Genomic DNA, 14,892 nt, shown 5'->3' with positions numbered 1-14,892 from the left:
AATGAGGTCTTTCACATTTTCTTCTATTTTTTCAGTCTTTTGATTCTGCTTGACAGATTCTTGGTATCTGATAGTCATTAGCTTCCATCTGCCCAATTTTAATTTTTAGTGCATTATTTTCTTCTGTAAGCTTTTGTATCTCCTTTTCCATTTGGCCAATTTTTTCTCCCATTTGGCCAATTGTATTTTTTAAGGAATTGTTTTCTTCAGTCAATTTTTGCACTTCTTTGTCCAGAGTAACTCTCATTTCTCTCATTTCTTTTTCCATTTTTTCTTCTATCTCTCTCATTTGGTTTTTCAAAGCCTTTTTGAGCCCTTCAAAGAAGGCTTTTTGGTTTTGAGACAAGATCATCTTCCCACTTGAGTCTTGTAGGCATTTTGACAAACTCATCTGATTTTGAGTTTTGGTCTTCCCTTTCACTATAGAAGCTGTCAATCGTAAAAGTTCTTTTTTGTTTCTTACTCATATTGTAGCCTATTTTTAAACTTATAAAGATGAAGTCAGCTCCTGAGGTACAGGGGTCAATGTTGCAAGCTTCTTACCACTCTCATAATTTTAAGGGAATCCAATGATTTTGAAATGATCTCTCCTTGTCTTGTTTTTAAGGTCACTTGTTTTTGATAATATTTCATTTATTCAATTTTGTCAGTGTTTTAACTTTGTTTCAACTTTTTTTTTGTTGCCTCATTGAATTGAATTGATGTATGAGATATGAGGTCCTTGAGAAAAGGGATTGTTTCCTTTCTTGTCTTTATATGCTCTATTTCTAGAACAGTTTTTGGCAATTAATAAGCAATTAACAAATACTTAATAATAAGGATGGTAATGATAGCATTTATATAGCACTTTACAAATATTATTTCATTTCTCTCTCCCCAATCCCCCAGCCCTGGGACATAGAGGCTATTATTATCAAAGGAAAGTCTTTTTAAACACACCTCTTTGGTGTATTTAAGACATGTTACAAAGGTGACATCTTCAAGCTTTGACAGTAGATTGGATGGGGCAGGGCAGTGACTGGTAGTGAGGAGTCAAGGATGACACCTAGATGTTTTCAGGCTGGGGGCCTAGAAGGGTGCTGATGCCCTTAAAAATAATAGAGAAGTTTGGAAAGGTGGAAAGTTTGGGAGGGAAAGATGAGTTCAGTTTTGGATGTGTTGAGTTTAAGATGTCTACCTGACATCCAGTTTGAGGTGTCAGGCAGTTGGAGAAGTTCCCTGTGTTCATCAGCATATGTGTAGGAACAAAGGTGGGTGTAATCAAAGGCTGAGGCCTAGCAGGATACAGCTGATGACATGATAAGGAGGCAAGGGACTCAAGAAGAGGACAGTAGATTTGAACTGGTTCCCCAAGAGGTCAGTGTGAAGAAAGAAGAGGGTGGCTAGTGCATGCTGTGATGGTCTGGAACAGAACAATAAGGTTGAGAGATTGGATGTCACAATGTGGATGAAGAACTGAGTTTGATATTGGAAGGTAGAGGGAGAGGTAGAAAAGTAATAGATTGTGATCAGATAAAACAGATTAAACACAAGTATTTCATGTACTTTTTTTGGGGGGGGGTGTTGATAGTTAAACATTTACCAGCACACTCTTTTTCACACATGACATTTAATTTCCAATCTCAATGACTTCATACAGTTTCTTCCTTAAGTCTGGAATGTTTAGAATCCCTAGGGTCCTTCAAAGCTCAGATTAGGTGCTATTTCCTATATCATCCTTTTCTTGATCCCTCCAAATGCTAGTACCTCCCTACAAAATAATTGCCATACGTCTATTTTGTATCTCTTTATGTATGATCATGCTATCTCTGCAGAGAGACTATAAGCTCTGTGAAGACAGAAACTATTTCTTTTTTGTCTTTATATCTCTAGTGCCAAGCTCAATGAAAGCCTAATATATCATGTATGCTAAATAAATGCTTTTTGATTTATTAGATTGTCTCTGCATATTTCAGACAATTATGTGATTGTAAAATTGTGGTCTATAAAGATAGAATATAATTTGTGAATATTTTCTGCAGTGAAGAAATGCAAGTTATCAACAACTAATCATTCTTATAAAAATTTTGTGGAGATAGGAAAGTAAACTTATGGATTGGTAGTTATCAATATCCTCTTAATTCCTTTTGTTCGGTAGTAATAGTGTCTCCTTTTCTAGTCAATCATTATCTTCCCTTCTTTCACATGTCTTGAGAATCAAATCCTTAATGTCTTCACTTTTATAGCCTCAAGCATGGACCTTCTTTGTGTATACTTGGTCATGTCCACATGCTTTTCCTTTATTTCTTTTTGTTTTTCCATTTCTTCTTCCTCATGCAGCATATCTAGGACAATGAAGTTAGATGCCAAATGTGGAGGTTCTCCTCTAATTTATTTTAAAAAATGTTGTTATAGAAATATTGACAGTTTTATCAGTTTGTCTTTCTAGTTTCATCTTTAAATGTTCTTGTGATGATGCGGCTTAATTGGGTTTCATGAGAAATTATTTTAAAATTTATTTTCCCTTCTAATGGTTCTGTTGTTTTATTAGCTGATGTTGCTTTTGATCTTTGCTCCTTTCCTCTGGAAAGATTGGCAAATGAAATTATAGCCTACATGTGTGTTGCTGTTGGGTGCTTTAGAAAAACAGGCACAGTAATACAGTGTTGGAGCTGTGACTGGGTCACTAAAAATTCTGGAGAGCAATTTGGAATTATGCTAAAATAGCAGTTAAATTGTTCATACCTTTTGGTCCAAAATTCCCAGTGAAGAAGTCAAAGAAGGAAAGAAAGGTTTTATATAATTCAAAGTGTTAAGAGTAATACTTTTTAGGGGCAGCTAGGTGGTGCAGTGGATAAAGCACTGGCCCTGGATTCAGGAATACCTGAGTTCAAATCCAGCCTCTGACACTTACTAGCTGTGTGACCCTGGGCAAGTTACTTAACCCCCATTGCCCTGCTGGTGAAAAAAAAAGAGAGTATTTGTTGTATGATGGCTTCTGTAAGAGATACCCCATATATCTGTAATACATACAATATAATAATGTACAATGCAATATATACAATATAATATGTATTATATTGAAGTCATGGTATTCTGGGATTTTTGTGTAGTACATAATGTTTCACTCACTACTGGTTTAGTTGGACACTGTAAAACAGTTAATATACCCTCGGGCTACTGAATTGTACATGTTTGAAATGCCTTTACCATGGCATTATTTGTATCTTGTCTTTTCATTTAGTTCTTCTGCCCTTCCCTCCTTTTCCCTGATACCCACACTAAATAATTGTATTGTGGCTAATATGTCTGTGACATGTTAGCTATTGAGATCCAAAGGACTATTTGCTCATTCCCCCCCACCCCCTTAACGTCTTCAGAAATTTCCTCTGATTGATGTATCTTTATTGTGAGACTATGGAGGTATGTATTGAGATCTAAATATCTGCCCTCCCAAGCCATAGAGCTATTTCATCTTATATTTCTTCTCTGCTGGTAATTATTTCCATGCTCCAGTAATCTAGTCATCAGTTTGGGTACTACTTGCAGAGATGCAGATCATAACCTATCTATGCCTGATTGTCCATGACCTCCCATAAACTTTTTTTTTTTCTAGCAGAAAATTTACATAAAATCCGCCTTTAATTTAGTGTGACAACTTCCCATGATAAACTACTTAAAGAGCAGCTTTGGTCAAGAATGGAATGAAATAGCCAATCAAAAAAACATCACTGCTGATTAAAAAAATCAATACATTCACCAGTTATGTTAAAAAAATTAAAACAAAGCAACTTAAAGGGGTATTTTCTCAATTTTGACTTGTGGTAGGGTCTTTCTCATCTTCATGCAAATGCTGGAGCTGCATTCTGTCAAGTATCTGTCATGCTAGAGAATGGAAATACAGCTTCACATAATCTATAACTCCTGGATGGAAGACTCTAAAGTCTTGAGATTCCAAATTGTCATTGCTCCATCAACACCAGTGCTGCAAAATTTGAGGCAGTTTTGCTTGTTCACTTCATAAATAGACACTTGGGTGATACTGTTTTGGTATAGCGTGTCTAGAGCAATGTTGTGATCCTCAGTTGTGGCTCTCTTGTCCATGTTGTGAAGGCATTCCATGGTAGAAATGTTGCACTGGATGTTTTGGAATGTCTAATTTGGAGATGAAGGTCAAGGAGCCACAATCATCATAATTAAAAAGCATTGGGCAACAGTCGTGGCCAGCAGCCACTTCTGGTACCACCAAACCCTGACATCAGCTGACCAAAAAGCATCTTGGTACCTTTTCATCAACTTCTTTAATGTAGGCAGAAAAAACTGCATTTGAAGCCACAAGATCCAGCAGCCAGCAAAACATTGTTGGGGTGCCAGTCCAAACTAAGGAAAGTAGAATGAATTGGCTTTTTTATGTGTTTGCTCACCCACCAGTCATTTTCAGACGCAAAGTAGCACAGGGAAATCAGTCGAGCTCACCTATCTACAGCAAATTTATTCTCCAGGGGAGACCATTTCACAAAGGTCGCTGCATGATTAATCCTCAGGATCACTAGGATTGGTTTCCCAGATGCCATCTTTCTGACTCCAGACATAGGCATTACAGTCTGCACCACAAGTTACAATTTGATCGCTCTTGGGAGCCCAGTCAATACCTGCAATGTGTCCATTGTGTTCCTTCAGTTCATGGGCTTTCACCCATTGGTTCCCATTCTTCTTGTAAATGTGGACTTCATGATTATTAGGGCTAAGGACAATCTGAGTATGGTCTCTGTTCCAAGCATGGCAGGTGATTGGCTCTAGTAAAAACGGATGTAAGGACATTATTCTTAGTGTTTTCAAAAGGGAAAAAGCTGGGATGGGGAGGGTGCAGATGAGCCCTGGAGCAGAGGATTCACAAATAGGCTCTGGTGGGTGGCCGGAGGAAGATGGAGGCCAGGAGGAGACCTCCCATAAACTTGCCACAGGGGATCTGCCCAATATCCTGGGATTCTTTCTCTCATTCTTTTGACATGGCACAGGTGCCAGTAAAACACTCACTGTCCATTGCTTATTTCTCCTTCTCAGTACATGACTAGCCCATTTTTGGTTTTTCAGTCATATATTTCTCTGATCACGTCCTTTATATGGCTTTTCCTGTGTAGTTTCTTATTTGTAATGTGTTAACAGACTGTTCGTATCTACTCTGCACCTCTCTTAGATTTAAATAGAGGAATCCTGGGTTCCAGGGCCAGCCCCTTCCTAAACCAGGACCCAATTGGGCACTCCTCCTTTTTTTTTTTTTTTAAATGAGGCAATTGGGGTTAAGTGACTTGCCCCAGGGTCACACAGCTAGTAAGTATTAAGTGTCTGAGGCTGATTTGAACTCAGGTCCTCCTGAATCCAAGGCTGGTGCTCTATCCACTGCGCCACCTAGCTGCCCCCTCTCTTAGATTTAAGAAAGAAAGAAAGAAAGAAAGAAAGAAAAGGAAGTTGGAAGCAAGACCAGGTAACAGAAGGGCATGTTGTGGTCCTGTAAAATAATAGTTAAGGAATACAAAAAGTTAGAATAAGCTGAGCATGATTGATGAAGAGAAGGAAGGGAACAAGCATTTAAGTGCCTACTATATACCAGGCGCTGTACTAATCACTTTACAAATATCTCATTTGATTCTCACAGCAACTGTGTGAGGTAGGGGCTGTTATTATCCCCATTTTATAGTTAAGGAAACTGAGGCAGATAAAGTGACTTGCATGAGGTAGCATAGCTAGTAAGTATCTAAGGCCAAATTTGAACTCAGGCCTTTTTGACTCCAGGCCCTTCAGTATTCTGACTACTGCACCCTTTAATTCTGAGAGAAGCTAAGCACTTAATTTGTTTTAGCTATATTGGGAGAAAAAGAAGCATCCCAGAAGGGATATGAGCTTTGTTTAGGGTAGATGGATAATGACAACTGACAACATAGGTAGAGCTGTTTAATTTATATTTTGTTACTGTTTTCTCTGCAAAGGAGAGTGACCTTTATAGTGAAAGTGGCAGAACAAAAATGACTAATGGGGAATTAATACCTAAGCTGATAAAAGGAGAGAGTCAGAAAGCACCTAAATGCACTTAAAGTGCATTAAAATCATTAAAGTAATTAAAGTCATCTGGCCCAGATGAATGTCTTTGGGTCCTGAAAGAACTAGCTGTGATGGGTGAAATGTGAAGTAACTGAGGAATGTTGGAGCTTCTGAGCATATCACTTTATTAAGCAATGCATGCCAGTTGCATACTAAATCAGGCCCAGGCCTCTTTAGATTGGCACTGGATCCCAAATACAGGAGGAAACATTTTTTCGCATAAAAAAAACAAAAACAAAAACAACCAACCAGGATATACAGGATACAAAATTAGGTAGTCTGATTTCTAATTGGAAGAAAGATTAGGGGCTTTCCAAGTTGGGGTTGGTGGGGGGAGCAAACAGGTGCATTTCCCTAACATCAGAAAAAGAGGTGTCCCACTTTCCCCAAGCATTTGTATTCAATCAAAGGAACAAGGAAACAGTAACTGATTGACCAGTGCAGGGCCACTTTTCAGATGACATATATGGGTTGCTTGAGGTGTGTATAATTGTGAGAAAACTCTTTGCATCAGTTTTTGAATCTGACTGGGTTTTTCATTAGCATAATGGCGACAAGTAGAGGTAGTCCAGCTTCTCAGCCACACAGGGCTAGGTTCAAACAATGAAATAACATTTTCTCACAATTCCCATGATTAATTAAAATTTTCTCACAAGGCAAAAAAGAGTAGGCCCATAATTGAATAGAAAGGAAATGAGCTAGCTCTAGAACTGAGTCATAAGATGGAGTCAGTATGGTTTACCTAATTCCTATAGTTCCCGAATAGCAGAAGTAATTACTGAGGCACTGTCAATGATAATTGAAAGATCATGAAAATGGGAGAGTTACCATAATACTGACAAGATCAAATATCTTGATTTTCATAAAAGAAACTGCTAACTCTAGGTCAGTGAGTTTGACTTAAATTCCTGGGAAAATTCTGACCTTCCAGAATTATCCAGAAAGGATAACAGTGAAAAATATCTCATTATGGAGAAATTTCCATTAGAGAGTAATACAATCAGATTTAGAATTATTTGGATGGCCAGTTCATGATTCATTATCAGTATAGCAGGTGGTCTGCAGTGAAGTACGCCAGGGATCTATGCTTAGCCTTGTGCTGTTTAACGTCTTGTTGTGTTTTTTTTTCTTTTTTGCGGGGCAGTGGGGGTTAAGTGACTTGCCTAGGGTCACACAGCTGGTAAGTGGCAAATATCTGAGTCTGGATTTGAACTCAGGTCCTCCTGAATCCAGGGCCAGTGCTTTATCTACTGCGCCACCTAGCTGCCCCTTCCTTTTTTTAAAAAATCATTTACTTGGATAAAAGTGTATATAGTATTCTAATCAAATTTACAGACAGCACAAAGCTAGAAGGAGTTTCATACGTACTGAATGACAGGATCCCAAAGGATGTTGACAGGTCAGATGAGCTTTGGGATAATTTTAATAAAAAATTCAGTAGGGATCAATGTAAAGTTTTGGGGTACAAAATATTAACTTCACATGCCTAAATTGTGGGAAGAATGGATAAAACAGTTATTCAGAAAAATGCTTTAGGGTATTAGTGGATTGGAAGCCCAACATGAGTCAGCAGTGTAATGGGATAACCAAAAAAGCTCATATGTTCTTTGGCTGCATTAATCAAGGTATAGCTTCTGGAAGTGGGGAGGGAATAATCCCACTGTACTCTGGTCAGACCCCTTCTGGAATATTGTGTTCAGTTCTGGATGATACAGTTTAAGAAGGACATTGGTAAGCTGGAGTACATCCAGAAGAGGGCAACTAGAATGTCTTGAGTCCAAGAGAACTTAAGTACATAAGAACTACACCAGGAGTAATGAATGGAATCTGTACTGGCCAAGTTAGGCTTGATATCAGGGAAAACTGCATAAAAATGAAAGCTGTCTTAAAGTGAGAGTTGTTAGGTTTCCCCTCCTTCAAGGTAGAGTCTGGATAATAATTTGTCAGGCATGTCACACCTATGTTATATCCTGTGAAGTGGTTTCATTATTCAAATTTGCATTATTTGAACTATCATGACATAAAATATGGCATTTAGTTCCAGCCTAATGGAAAAATGCAAAGAAAATTAGTACAAAGTGACCACTTCATGGGATTCATTATTGTCATTAATTGAGGACCTATGTAGAGTTAGAATTCCTTTCCTGTGTGGGTTGGTTTTTATGGCCTCCAAGGTCCCACCTAGAATGGAAGGACATTCTGTGATTCATTGACCTTTGAATGATCTTCAACTTCAGGTCCTTGGACCCTCTACTTAGTTACAAAGTTACACAGTATTACTAGAAAAATATATTTTAAAATAGGCCTTTGATTCACTATTCCCATAATCAGTTTTAATTACTGTCACCACTATGAATCATTTTATTTGTTCTCTTTTCTGATTTTCTTTTTTCTCTTCCTTCCCCTGATCCTTTTTCTGTTAACTTTTATAGGCACTGATAGATAATAATCACATCTTGGCTTTTGTTGTTAAAACAGATCAGTTATAGCACATTAGATGTAGTCTTTGTCTCTTCAGTGATTTTTATTGTTGGTTATTGTTATTCGGGGGTTTGTATCTTTGTTGCCAAAGGTGAGTTTAGCTCTCCTCAGGGTGCTTCAGATCTTTGAAAGTTTGAATTTTGCTCAATTGAAGCATTATGGGATTATTCTTTTGACTAAAAGTTAATAGTACACAGTCCTAGCTTGTTCATTTTGCATCAACTCATATGTCTTCCCATCTCCTTAATTTGTACTGTATGTGACTTTTTCCAACTATGGGGGTAGATGGGGGGCCGGCTGGAGATTATAGGAACAAAATTTTAGGGAAAATGATTATTTGCAGTGTTTATTTTTAGTACTCTTTTCAAATGCTCTTTACAGTCCCTTTGTTCATTTAGGCACATATTAACAACAGAAATTACTCTCCAAAGTTAATAATGATTTCTTGACTGTTATGTCTAATAACCTTGTCTCAGTCCCATTGTTTCTAGACCTCCCTATTGCATCTGACATGGTTGACCGTCTTTTCTTCCTGGATATCCTCTCCTTTCTAATTTTTTTGGGATACGTCTTAAATTTTCTATGACCTGTTTAGTCTTTCTCATTTTCCTTTTCTTCATCATCATTCATATTATTCCCACTAACTGTGGGTAGCCCTTAAGGTTCTGTTCTAGTTCCTTTCCTCTGTCTTCATTCTCTCACTTGGTGCTCTTCTCATTTCTCCTTAATTCAGTCATTCTCTCCACACAAATGGCTCTCAGTTCTGTATATCTAACCTGAGTAGTTCCAGTCCTGAATCACTATCTCAAACTCAATACTTCTAAAAAAGAACTCAAAACCCATCCCTCTTCAAACTTCTCTTTTTCCTTCAAGAGCACCAGTCAACCCAGGTCTGTAACCTTGGAATCGTCATTGTTTCCTCACACTTCCTTACTACATAATACAGTCAGGTGATAGATATTGTCATTTCTATCTGCACAACATCTCTTGCATAAATCCTCTTTTCTTCACTCACACAATCAGTATTTTAATTCCAGACCTCATTACCTTTACCTTACTGCTGATGTTCTTTCTGCCTTAAGTCTCTCCCCTATGTAATGCATCCTTTGCACCAAATTGCCAGAGTGATATTCTTAAACACATCTGACCATGTAGCTCCCCTGCTCAGTAAGTTCCAGTGTTTCTCAGTTGCCGCTAAGGTCAAAGATAAACTCTTCTTTTTGATATTTAAAGCCCTTAGTAGCCTGGCTTCAACTTAATGTATAGTAATGACTTATCTTACTTTACTTTTGTCTACTGAACTGTCAAACCAAACTCTGTCCTCCTTGCTCTTCTTCCATCTCTCATCTCTAGGCCTTTGTAGTCCTCACCTCTGCCTCATTGAGTCACCTAGCTTTTGTCAGACTTTCTCAGATACTAGCTCCTACATGAGGACTTTCCTTATCCCCCCAGTTGTTTGTGCCTATCCACTAAAATTACTATGTATTTCATTATTTTGTATGTTCTTATGTGTGTCATCTCTTCAATCGATATTAAGCTCCTTGAGGGCAAGGATTTTTATTTATGTCTTTAAACTAATAGTGTTAGACATCAAGTGTTTAATACATGTTTGGGGGTGTGTGTGTGTATATCTATATCTTATTTACTTACAAAGTAATCATCTTTGGGTTGTTTTAGAAACTTGAAAGACTAGAAAAAGCAAATCAAATATCAGAATAAAGGTTTCTTAATCTGTTATTGTCCTTTCTCTCCACCCTTTCCCCTATCATTTTTTTCCTTCTCTCTCTCTCTCTCTCTCTCTCTCTCTCTCTCTCTCTCTCTCTCTCTCTCTCTCTTTTGGGCAGGGCAGTGAGGGTTAAGTGACTTGCCCAGGGTCACACAGCTAGTAAATGTCAGGTGTCTGAGAGCAGATTTGAACTCGGGTCCTCCTGAATTCAGGAGTGGTACTTTATATACACTGTGCCACCCAACCCAGCTCCCCCCCCACCTGCCCCTATCATGTTTTAAAACTTTTTCTAAATAGAGATTTATGTAGGTTTGGAAACTAATAACACCAGGGGGAAAAAAATGGAAGATTACAAGTATAATACCTTAAAATATTGTTGTATTTCTTTTTGAGATGACCTGAAAATGTCCCCCAAGTAATCAGTTTCCTCCCTTCTTAATAACATCATCTGGCTTATAATAATTATTAATAATTATAATGTTCTGTGTTAATTAGGTATATGTATATTTGCTTACAAGACAAATTGTCACGACTTACAGCTCTTTTCCCCTTACAGTCCTGGTTTTTTCAGGTTTCATTGGCATCTATTTTGAAATGGGAGATTACATTGAATTCTGTTTCTTATGTGATTTAATTCTTTTCCATTTTGAGTGATTGCTAGAGTTTTTTCTTTCAGTCCTTTTTAGATATTAATTGGAAAACACTAATTATAGATCAAGTAAACAGATGTGGATATCCAGGTGGCACAGTGGATTGAGTGTTGGGCTTAGAATCAGGAAGCATCATCTTTATGAGTTCAAATTCAGCCTCAGACATTTATTAACTGTGTGACCCTGGGCAAGTCACTTTACCCTGTTTGCTCCAGTTCCTCATCTGTAAAAATGAACTGGAGAAGGAAATCAAACCATTCTAGTATTTTTGCCAAGAAAACCCCAGATGGGTTCATAAAGAGTCAGACACGACTGAAATGACTGAATGACAGTAACAACAAAAAACAGATGTGGTCCATAACCTTGTAAAGTTTATACTTTAAAACACCATGAAGTACTATCAGAAGATGGTAAATATAAACTACTTATTTGTATTTTGGAGATTCTCATCATGAAATGTTAGCAAAAGAATCTTTTTATGTGCCATTTTATCCTTGGAGAACTTATAGAGAAGTTGTGAGGAAGCTAAATATTTTTTCATACCACCAAGTTGGTTAATCTCTGCTCTTATGGATGCACCCACATATACATATAATATTATAGCTAGGAGGCACCTTGAAAGTCCCACCTCTTCATTTCACAAATAAGGAAACTGAAGCCCTAGGATAAAAAAGTGACTTTCACTAGGCATAATGTTGAAAAGAAAAAAAAAGCTTGCTTAAACCTCAAAATCACTTAACATACTCTCATGTCTTTCAGTTATTTAGTGATAGCTACATGCATTCAGTTTGTACATGATTTGGGAAGGAAATGATGCATTTTTGCCAAAATTGAACAAGTTTAATCAAAGCATATTTTTTTTTAAAGGGAAAAGGCCAGCATCATAACCAGAATGAAAATTTCCAGAATGAAGCAACTGGTGAGTGAACATTTTTTATTTATATATATATATATATATATATATATATATATACTTTTTTTATTTATATGAGTATTTGTGATTTGAATTTTAGAATATTTAAAATAGACCTAATGACTAGACTTGCCAGTTTGTTTAAGCAGCATACTTATATTTTTCAGTTATGCTTTTAAAAAGAAGACTTACTGTGAGTTTTGAGGGAAACCACTAATGAGGTGTCAGAGCCAGGAAAGATGAATGTTTTGAAAAATTAGAAATCAGTTCATTTAACTTTTTTCCTTCAATTTAGAGGTTTTAAAAAAATGTCTGAAGTATTTCATGTCCTCTATATTTCATGTTTTACCAGTTTCAGAGTAAACTGAATTAAATTGTAACAAAGCATATTTGGGGTAAGTTACTTAGACAATAAATCACTAAATTCCATTTTCTGTATGAGGCTCATTTTTATAAAGTTAAAGTTTGCTTAGAAAAATTTTTTAACTTGGTTGAGGAAAAACATTTTCCTTAATAGCTATTTCTCTCCAAGAACTCTTCTCCCCAAATGGGAATAGTAATACTGATCTGCTATTCTTGTCTCAAGCTGGTTGTAATAAACATTATAATGTATATAACATGTATATAGTACTTGGTAGTGGCAAACTGACAAATCATAGATTTAATATGCAATGTTTAAAATATATTGTTACCCAATAATTCTCTTCTTGGATTAATTTTTTATTTATAAGGAATAATTTTTTAAAGTTCTACATTCTTTTTCTCATCTTTTTATTTTCAGTTCAACCCAATCCTTCGGTACTCATTGGCAATCCTATTAGAGCATATACTCCTCCTTCCCCTCTTGGACCTCACCCAAATATGGGAAAGTCTCCTAGTCCTGTTCAAAGGATAGATCCTCACACTGGGACTAGTATTCTTTATGTACCTGCTGTCTATGGAGGAAATGTGGTTATGTCTGTGCCTTTACCTGTAAGTATGTACTTTGGCTATTTCCTGTTTATTAAAGTAAATACTAATTAATATCAAAATAGCAGTCCTGAACCATGCTCAATCAGGTTGGAACTCGAGTTATTTTGCTGTCTTAATACTACAGATTTCATCCATGTAGTTATTCACTGTACCATACAGATTGCAACCCTTAGTTGCCTTAGTTATGGTCTTCCATGAATTGTTGTGGCCAAAACAATTCAACATCTCCTAGACAACATTCTGGTGATAAAGCTCTATGAAGTTAGCTAGCCTAGTCATTTGATTACTAAGGTTACCCACTGGGTACCCTCAACCTTTTTCACCTTTGTTGGAAGTGCCAGAGTTCTCACTCGGCTGGATCGTTCTTGGAAAATCGAGGGTTGTCTTCTTACCAGGATGAGGTATTGGGGTAAAGCTTTGAGATTTTAGTCATTTAACATGGCATAAAAGATACTGTTCTTTGTTTATAATTTGTTATTAGCATATTTGCAGGAAAGAGAGGAATGAGTCATTTCTGAAGAGGAGGTCCTTATAAAACATTTTTTCACCATGGTTGATTTGGCTAGAGACCAGCTAAGCCTATGATTTGGTCTCTGTGATTTGTGATTTTAGAAAGTAGTATTTTTGTTTATTTCTATGGAACTTCACAGTTGGAGGTTTATCTTTTTTATATACTAAAAACTCCTAAGGAATAAAGGTCCTTTGAGAAGGCTTTACCTTCTCAAAGGGCTTCAGACACTACCTTGAACTTAAATTTATTTGACGAATACCACATTCTATTATGTCTTACATTTACTTAAAAAGCATAGCTCTGTCCTTTCTATGAGCATAGGTTTCACCTCATGCTATACCTGAAGGATTTTTTGGGGGGTGGGCAGTGAGGGTTAAGTGACTTGCCCAGGGTCACACAGCTAGTAAGTGTTAAGTGTCTGAGGCCGGATTTGAACTCAGGTCCCCCTAAATCCAGGGCCAGTGCTCTATCCACTGTGCCACCTGGCTGCCCCCATACCTGAAGGATTTTAAAGAGATGTGGTAGGAAACATTAACCCTTCCCAATACAGTTTAAAACTTTTCATTTTCCCTTTGAGACTTAAAATATTTTTGTAATTTCAGTTGATTTGCTCTTCCAGCTGCCACATGGCCAGATCTAGGTATTTAGGCAAAATAATATATTTTCTTCATTTATAGCAAGCACCTGTAAGTTCAGGTAGTTGCTGTGATTCATCATGAGGAGGAAGTATTATTGAATTCTTCTCCTGTTGCTTTCCATCCCTAGTCTTTACTCCCTCCCTGAAAAAAATAAAGCTGCTCAGACACAAACATTTTTGTCAAGTTGACCAGATGTCATACCAGGTATCTAATGAGGTTAACTGTCATGAAATAGGCAGTTCATACATAGTAACTATAGACTTTAGAATTCAGCTGAGTTGTTTCTTTTCAAACAGCCTGGCAGCAGTAAACATCATTTGAATTAAATAGTAAGTCCCTTAGGACCAGGATTTATTTTACTAGGTCACGGAAGTGGGTTTGGTTGTTTTTTTTTTTTTTTGGTGAGGCAATTGGAGTTAAGTGATTTGCCCAGGGTCACACAGCTAGTGTCAAGTGTCTGAGGTGAGATTTGAACTCGGGTCCTCCTGAATGCAGGGCTGGTGATTTATCCATTGCGCCACCTAGCTGCCCCACAGAAGTGTTTGTTAAACAAAGTTAAAAGTAGTCTACATTTAACAGTTAGGTTGTTGCTTAGATTTCTCTACTCATTTGGTGTTAATATACAGGGATAACATGTCAAGATCTTTTAAACTAAGTTTTCAAATTTTGTAATCTAACGTATCGCAGTAGGCAAAACCACTAATACTTGTAGAAGGAATAATGGTTTTGAGTTTGACCTACTAGAATTCAGTTTTTTATTTATATATAAATTCATGTATAGATTTTAGAAGATTGCTTTGGAGATGATTTGGGATCCACCAGACTAAATTTTCTTTTTTCTCATAAATGACATACAACCTAATGACCAGCTGCAACTATGACATAACATTTTTTGTGATAGTCTTTGAATATACTCTGATGAG

General features: G+C 36.9%; 1 protein-coding gene and 1 pseudogene across 1 annotated transcript in view; one reads left to right on the top strand and one right to left on the bottom strand.

Moving 5' to 3' along the window:
- HELZ (helicase with zinc finger) overlaps positions 1-14,892 on the top strand; it is a 272,879-nt gene that overhangs the window by 215,266 nt on the left and 42,721 nt on the right. Inside the window, 2 exon segments of the mRNA XM_044001827.1 lie at positions 11,803-11,854; positions 12,630-12,820. Of these exon segments, the coding sequence (XP_043857762.1) occupies positions 11,803-11,854; positions 12,630-12,820 (243 nt within the window).
- LOC122753954 lies at positions 3,886-4,876 on the bottom strand (annotated as a pseudogene).

This window comes from Dromiciops gliroides, chromosome 4, assembly GCF_019393635.1.
Source record: "Dromiciops gliroides isolate mDroGli1 chromosome 4, mDroGli1.pri, whole genome shotgun sequence".
Lineage (NCBI taxonomy): Eukaryota > Metazoa > Chordata > Mammalia > Microbiotheria > Microbiotheriidae > Dromiciops > Dromiciops gliroides.
The sequence above is the reverse complement of the archived record's forward strand: the minus strand, read 5'-3'. Positions and strand labels throughout refer to the sequence as shown.